The sequence below is a fragment of the Mchenga conophoros genome, linkage group LG8, assembly GCF_057382185.1.
Source record: "Mchenga conophoros isolate Kocher_MC1m ecotype Shallow Benthic linkage group LG8, M_conophoros_male_GT1.1, whole genome shotgun sequence".
NCBI classification, from domain to species: Eukaryota; Metazoa; Chordata; class Actinopteri; order Cichliformes; family Cichlidae; genus Mchenga; species Mchenga conophoros.
In genome coordinates this window covers 12,187,667-12,195,504 of record NC_140533.1, presented here as the reverse complement: position 1 = coordinate 12,195,504, position 7,838 = coordinate 12,187,667, and the positions used below count along the sequence as shown (strand labels likewise).

The 7,838-nt window shown below is 40.3% G+C and overlaps 1 protein-coding gene across 3 annotated transcripts; it reads left to right on the top strand.

Annotated features, from left to right (window-relative positions):
• fam234a (family with sequence similarity 234 member A) lies at nucleotides 1–7,524 on the top strand. Of its 3 annotated transcripts, none has more exons than XM_085284154.1 (12): nucleotides 1–140; nucleotides 1,080–1,382; nucleotides 1,460–1,570; nucleotides 1,653–1,835; nucleotides 2,113–2,243; nucleotides 2,424–2,556; nucleotides 3,161–3,293; nucleotides 3,386–3,526; nucleotides 5,529–5,610; nucleotides 5,722–5,874; nucleotides 5,964–6,066; nucleotides 6,383–7,524. In XM_085284154.1, exons 2-12 carry the CDS (start codon nucleotides 1,115–1,117, stop codon nucleotides 6,589–6,591), a joined length of 1,647 nt encoding a protein of 548 aa, XP_085140280.1. In that variant the 5' UTR covers nucleotides 1–140; nucleotides 1,080–1,114; the 3' UTR covers nucleotides 6,592–7,524. The 3 variants fall into 3 exon arrangements, with proteins under 3 accessions (XP_085140280.1, XP_085140281.1, XP_085140279.1); XM_085284155.1 differs by lacking the exon at nucleotides 1–140 and adding an exon at nucleotides 265–389 and having other exon boundaries at nucleotides 2,113–2,237; XM_085284153.1 differs by lacking the exon at nucleotides 1–140 and adding an exon at nucleotides 265–389.
• The last annotated feature ends 314 nt before the right edge of the window (nucleotides 7,525–7,838 follow it).

Sequence of the window (7,838 nt, the reverse complement as noted above, 5' to 3'; positions counted from 1 at the left end):
AACGGCCAAGTACGCGTACAACAACCAATCACAACACGTTTACTGATAGACCCTGAGCTATGACTTTCAGGCAACGGCTATTCGCCATAGGCATTCATCATGTTGAAGCACCTCTTGCTACAAGCAATACCCAAATTTAGGTAAATTAATCTTAATGTTAAGGTTCATGTTGTTTCGGAGGTTTCAATATTATTTGAATGTGTACATTTTCAATGTGTAGCGCTACCTGTCAGACAAATTCGGGGTACGCGAACCTTTTAGGACGGTGGGCTTGCCTGTGATTTGTTTACGCAATTGAGGTTGACAGGCAGTTTTGTTAGCCTGTGTCAGGCCTGCTATCTAAAGTTAGCCGCACCAAAGAACGCAGGAGTCGGCGGTGCAGAGTTAAAGTAAGAAAAACCTTATCTGTATCTGCTTAAACTATTGAATTAACCTCAAATCGAGGGCCGCTTTCTGTGGTAATATTACACACAGTCCCTTTTTTCGGGGCTGGCCTTCGTTCAACAAGTTAGCAAACTAATCCACCCAGGTGTTGAGGGTAAACTTTTTTTAATACCTAATCTCGTTAATATAGATAGCTATCCGGAACTGACTAAGGCGAAGAAAAGACTTTCACGGCACGGTCTCGGGGCGTAAAATAATTTTGTGCGAGTCTGTTTGTAATATACATAAGGAAGTTTGTAGCACACGCCCTTATCTTTCTTTTTTCTTTTTCTTTTTTTACGTGTGAGTAATAAGCCTGTTGCTGCAGAACAAATAATATGGTGTGCAATCCTGAGCGATGTTTATTATGGGTCTGCTCTTTTTGTGCTGAGAAGCGTCTGGATCTGTGCTGGCACATCTGAATAAGCAGAGATTCACAAAGGTTGATGCAGCAGAAATAGCTGGACTGCTAGACACTGCTGCCTCCAGTATTATTTCCCACAGAGTGTATCTGTGAATGCCAGCGAGTTTTGTATGGTTACTTTGACACATGCAGGTTTATAATCCGCTCCACACTGGAACTGTATATGACTATTTGTATTTGCAGTGGTATGTATTTACGTAAGTGTTTACCATAATCTCTTTTCTCCTTTTAGGCAGGTCAGTGGGCCAGTAATGCGTTAAGGCAGTGATGGAGACCACAGACCAAGCCACTGAGGGCGACCCTCTGAAGACAGGAGAAGATGGTGCAGAGGCAGGAACAGTACCATCAGCAACAGAGCTGAAGAGAAAGAGCTGCAAGGAGTTGGGTTTTTCCAAACTGTCTCATTGGCGAACTGCAGTCTTTTTCTTGTCCTTGTTCCTTTGCCTCACCATCGTGTTTGCCTTCTCCTTCATCATCCCCTGTCCCGTGAGGCCACAATATCTCGTTACCTGGAACAGTTCATTCCCTGGAGCAGGTGAGTGCAATTTCACTGCTTGACAGTGTTATAGTTGCGAGATAATTAGGCACTACTTTCTCTTTTCTTCACCACAGCAACCTACAACTTCTTAGCTTTTGAACATGCAAATGAAGACAAGGTGATGGATGTCCTGTTTATTCTCAAAACCACAGAAGTGACACAGAACAGATCATGTGCTGATAAAGGTAGAGACTGATCCTCTGTTTATGAAAATACAATACACCCATTGTGTGTTATGTTTGTTTAGAAAAACTGTGGGTTTTCCAGGTCTATCCTCACCATGCGTGTTTCTGTTGGCACTGGATGGCACACATGGAGAGAACCTGTGGGACTGTCCGCTGGAACCCGACTTCCACTGGGCCCAGTGTGGCCTCGAAAGAGAAACGGGCAGAACCTGGGACTGTCTGCTGTCCCATTCTGACAAACTCACAGCCATCGACAAACGTACAGGTTAGTGAAAAAACAAACTCAATGCAAGTAGTGGCAAATCAAATCCTTTATTTAATTAAGAGGAAGAGAAATGGGGATTTTACTGGCTAAGAAAAAAATTGTACCCATTTCCAATTTGTTAGCGGCAACAAATTACTGACATACCATTTAATGTAGTGTTCCTGAAGTCTAGTTAAAGAAAGGAAGTAAAGCAATTTTAACTTCTAAAGATCCGTTTTAGGTCAAGAAAGATGTCTTTTGTAACCTACGTTGTTACTGTGTGGTGTGGTTGTCTCAGGTACGAAAATCTGGCAACAGTCTCAGCCTACTGGGCTGCGCAGCTCTGCGCCCGTTCTCAGTGTCCCAGATCTGGATGGGGACAAAGTTGGTGATGTGGCTCTGGTGGCATCTGATAACACACAGGTAAAGGTGAAGTTAAGAGTTATATTATTCTGTTTCTTGGTTTTTGGTATATTTTATTATGTTTTTCTCTTGCTGTAACAAGACTCAAATATGGAAATGTTCCCCATTGAAAGTGTTGATATTAATGATAATATTAAAGCAAAAATGGAATCGTCCCAGTCTCAGTGTCTCCTGTCATATCTGCAGACTCAGCTGGTATTGCTCTCAGGGAAGACGGGTGACCAAATCGGCACTACGGTGGTTCTCGATTCCACAGAGACAGCCAGTCATCTTCTGCACCGCACTGAGAAAGGTTCTTACTACGTACTACTGCAAAAAGGTTTGTGTATGAAATCATCCATGACAGTTACTCTGCAGGCAAACCGGTTGAGCAGGTTCTCAATGATAAGTGTTGCATTTTATCCAAGTACAGTTGCAAAACTCAAACTGTTACAGATTTTTTTTTAATGCTTAGTCATAACAAAAGCTGAATAATAACAGCTGCACTGTTATACCTTTTATAGGATCACCTTTAGTCTAGGCTTAAAAGATTATGTGAATCTTTGTCCTGTAACAACTTATTTAAAAGTTGAATAAAGTCATATGTTCTGATTAATAATAACTTATGGACCCAAAGAAAATTACCCGCAGGTATTAGATGTCTACAAAGGAGGTGGGTCAAAGAGATTTGGTTAGGGTTCAGGTGTGCATCAAACGCTTCAGTAAAAGAAACGTTATCATAGAGATGTTTGTTAAATATTGATATTACCTGATATTAACCTTGCTGCATTTTTTAACAACAGTTCTTACAGTGAGGCTCATTTACTGTAACATTTCATCTTTACTCACTTTTCAAAAGATTCGTCAGCTTTTAGTTTTCTTCCTGTTGTTGATTCTAGGACAGGAAAGGGAATTATTGAGTGAGTGAGTGTATTTACTCGTAGACACTGGGCTGTATGGCTGGGCACTGTGGAAGATCGCTGCCAAGGCTAAAGCAGGGATGGATATGGGTCTGAAGAAGGACCAACACCTGGAGAGAAATGCCAGTGGCACAGACGGCCTTGTACCCATCTACGAGTAAGAAGGAACTTTGATTATCACTTCTACAAAACCGCCTGTTGTCATGGGGATTTTTACCCTGAGACTTGCTATTTGTTTCTGCTTTATAGGTCTGAAGTGAGTCGAATGCTGAAAACCGATGAAACGGATGATTCATCCAACCTGCTGGTTGTGGCTGGGAAGGAGGTGGCATTGCTTGATGGCAAACATTTGGAGCTACTGTGGAGATTCAACACCAGCTCAGTCCTCAGGTAAACCCACTGTGTATGCTTTAGATTTCATGTGCATAGAATAAGAGGAAAGTGCTTAGTTACACAGCACAGCAGCTTAATTAATACCTCAGTACAGAGTGCTTACAAGGTCGATACCGTTGAGATTGCTGGACAAATTCCATAATGCCATGGATACAGAAAGGGAAGAAAAACAACAAGAGCACTTACCTACATCTTTCCTACCATAATGAATACATGGCATGCATTAGTGCAATAACATAATCAGTGTTTACAGATACACTAACATTTGTGATTCTAAATTTAATACTTCACCTAAAAAAAGTTAGGCTATTAAGTAATTACAGAAACAAAAAACATCTTTATTTTATTTATTTATTTTTCCCCTGGTGAGCTGCAGTCATAGCTGTGCAGCACTTGCCTCACAGCAAGAAGGTCCTGGGTTCAAATCCAACATCTGGCCGAGGCCTATCTGTGTGAAGTTTGCATGTTCTCCCCATGTTTGTGTGGGTACTCTGCCTTCCTCCTACAGTACAAAGACATGCAGTTTGTGGACTTAGGCTCATTGGTGATTATAAACGTGTGAGTGTGGATGCATGGATGGTAAAGCTATATCATTTATAGACCTGGAAAAATAGTCCCTAAATGTACTGTAGACATGTCCATATCCACTAAATAATTTATACATCTCATTAAAATAATATATTTGCTCAGAAGTCAGATTGTGTTAAAACACAACAAAAACCAACAATCTCAAACATTCAGTTAGGGCTGCTCGATTATGGCAAAAATGATAATCACGATTATTTTCACTGAAATTGAGATCACGATTATTTGACGATATTTATTTAACCCTTTAAGACCTACTATAGAACCAAGTCCACCAGAGCTTATATTATTTTTATTTATTTTTTTTACATGCTGTAGTGCCATTTGTGGGAGCATTTCAAGTTGCTATACATCAATACAACTGTTATAGCCCATATTTTAATAATATGTATGCATTAAGTGCATAGTAATTACATAAATTGCAAAAAAGTGCAATAAACTACAAAAAAAATTGAAAATCGCTTTTGTTTTGTTTACATATATTTCTACTTGGAGAAGTTTAAGAGGTTTATCCCTCAAAACTTTAAATACAATAATGTTGCAAAAAATAGTTTCCCACCACAGGAAATTTATTTTGAGTGTCTTCATAGTTTTATTTTGGAGATACAGCAATTTTTATATACTGCAGGAAAAACAAAAAACAATCCTATGATGCAAATTTGCAAAGAAAACAGCATGTGCATCATTTCACTGTGGGAAGTGTTACGAACAGCTGATAGGAACGGCAAAGCGTGTTTCTGGAATATTATGTTTTTGTTCCTGCAAGCGCTTTTTATGCAATTTTTGCAAAGCTATATGTGGAACGAAACCGTGACCGAGGACAAGCTGATGGCATAAGATGTAAGTACAACTCCTCCGGTTTCATATGCAAAACAAATTATTGCGCTAGCTTACACGGTTCAGGTTCTACAGGGATTTAAAAATAGTTACGCAAAACGGAGCGTGCTGCTCTGACCGGCTTTAAAGGGTTAACAATGACTTTAAAAAATAATATAAAATAGTGTGCAACACCACTGAAGTTTTTTTTTTAAACTCTTTTCAACCAACGGCAGTCACTCTCCAAATAACTTCTGCTTAGCTTTCCGAGCTTCCCTCGGGTCCTCTTAATCAGCGGTCTCCAACCTTTTTTGCGCCACGGACGGTTTATGCCCGACAATATTTTCACGGACCGGCCTTTAAGGTGTCGCGGATAAATGAGGGAGGGGCTAATAATCGGCTCAGTCATTTTTAATGATCATTGAAAGCCCAGATCGTAATCGTGATTAAAATTCGATTAATTGAGCAGCCCTACATTCAGTATTAAATTCTGGTCATTTTTGTGGGAGAGCAAAATAAATATCAAAGTAAACCATTTGTTGTTATTAACTAGGACTCGCTGGGTGGAAAAACAGCCTTTTCTCTTTATTTTTTTCAGTGAACCCTCTTTTGGTCATTTTAACAAAGATGGTTTAATAGATGTTGTCATTGAGGAGGATATTGGCAACAACACAAAGAGGGTAAGTTAAATTGAAAACGTGACAAACAGCTTTATTTCGATGCCTGACTGCTGGCATGAGGTGATCAGTGTGAATCATAGAAAAACTAGACCACTTTGGTTTTAAATGTAGATAATAATCCTGGATGGGAAGACTGGCGGTGTGCTGTGGGAAGTCCAGCTCTTGGCCAGTCCTAATTCCCCGAGACCCGCTTCCATCGACACCACCAACTACTTCTCAGTCTTCATGTTTTGGGGCTTGATGCCCTCAGAGTCAAACTCATCTGTAAGTACACTACCTTTATGAATATGATCATTTTACACGTTTCTCACAAACAAAACTGCTCCCTGACAGCTGCAATGTTTTCCTTTCAGGAACCAGTAACAAGTGAACGACGCTCTTACATGCTGCATCCTCTCTATTCGAATGCTGTCCTCGAGTCCACTAATGTCGTAGACCACATTATAGCATTTAAAGGTACCTCTTGTTCTAGCAAAGGTATTACTGGTACGATGTATTTCCAGGGTGTATCTTTATAACAACACCCCGTGTTGGTGTTATACCTGGATTATCTTAATTAATGTTGGTCCAGGTTTAACATTGCAAGTGACCAATCACATGTTGATGACATAGTTTTGCGCCTTGGAATAAAAAATCCAAGCAACGTGATTGGTCACTTGCGATGTTGAACCTGGACCAACAATAATTATTTTTAAGAAACAACACAAGGAAATCAGATTGAGCAGTGTTTTTTTTAATTTATTTTTGGGTAACTTATATATTTTCATTGTAGCCACGCTGATGGAGCGTGGGCGCCATGCTGCCTACATCCTGCTGATAGGTCCTAAGGAGGAGGGAGCCGAAGGCACCGTGGTTCTCAGCAAGCGCAAGCTGAAGCAGGACGTTCCCGACAGCAAAGTACTCCGTTTTGGCGACGGGACTACAAAATCCAACGAGGACATTAAAGAGGCCTTCAACCGACTCCGCTTTAGCGATTGGTGAAAAGGCCGGCTGTAACCTGTGCAGTATATCATCGGTTTTATGCTGACTTAACTTGATTTTCAAAACCAAAGTTGTTGTACACTAATTGTGAGTTTCCAACTGCTGACCAGCAAAGAAACTCCTTTATCTTTAGAAGACTTTAGGTTGATTTGCTTTGACAGGGATGTTCTCCGGTGGACAAACTGGACACTGTCTATATTCACTCTTCTTCACTGCATATCCTTCATATTGTCAAAACTCTAAACCTGTATAGAATCAGAAAAAAGCTGCTGTTCACTGACAATCACTCTACTCAGACTGCTGTTCTCCTGCTGATAAACCCATCAGATCTGCCTTTATGTATTGTTTCTAGCAATTTCATGCATTGGTGCAATGATCGTTAAAAACAGTAGAAGCTGGACTGTTCAGATCTATGCAACTGTATGTCACGCTGTGCTTTAAAGGTAGCAGATGCATGCAACTACAGAGGCTTTTCCTTAGTGTGTCAAATTAAAAATAGCCTAAATAAAATAGATACTCAGTTGTAAGGCTGGTTTATGGTATAAACTAAATGTTATGTGTTAAATTTGTAAGGGATCCTGTCTGTGAAAGTATCAATAAGGCACTCTGGCAGTCAACAGTACTGATGTTGACATCGATGACCCTTTACTGTTACTTACTTAATCCAACATGCTGTAAGATGTAATGCTATATAACGCACACTGACAATTTAGTCAATGCTGTATCAAATAAGAGTTATTGCTGTGGTTGAACAGCTCCTTGTGAAGCTGTTTTCCCTTGGTAACTTATATTAAGGTTGAAGACGAGGTTCTTATTTTTGCTGAACATGGACATATTGAACCTGTGAAAGAGGCCTTTATTGGAGATGACTTTACTTTCTGACTTGTAATGAAATGTTTGGATTTGAGCTATATTAAAATATTTTTAAAGAAATTGGTTTTGTTTAATCTAAATGAATAAAAACAGGCCGTTTGTCGCCATCTTGTGCACGCACACACAGAGTGCAGTAAAGCGCGGACAGACCGTCGGCATGGATGTATGCAAGGCAGTCACGTATCTCCGGGGCAGTACCGTGCAGTTTACTCCCTAAATACGTACACCGCGTCATTTATTTACCGTGACGCAAGACTGTCGTGGGGCTCCTCCTGAATACATGTGAGGGGATTGAGAGCCTCTCCTTGTAGGGAAATGCTTGGAATTTTTATGGAAAGCCGCACTTGAGGCAAAATAGGAGAAGGCGCCGAGAC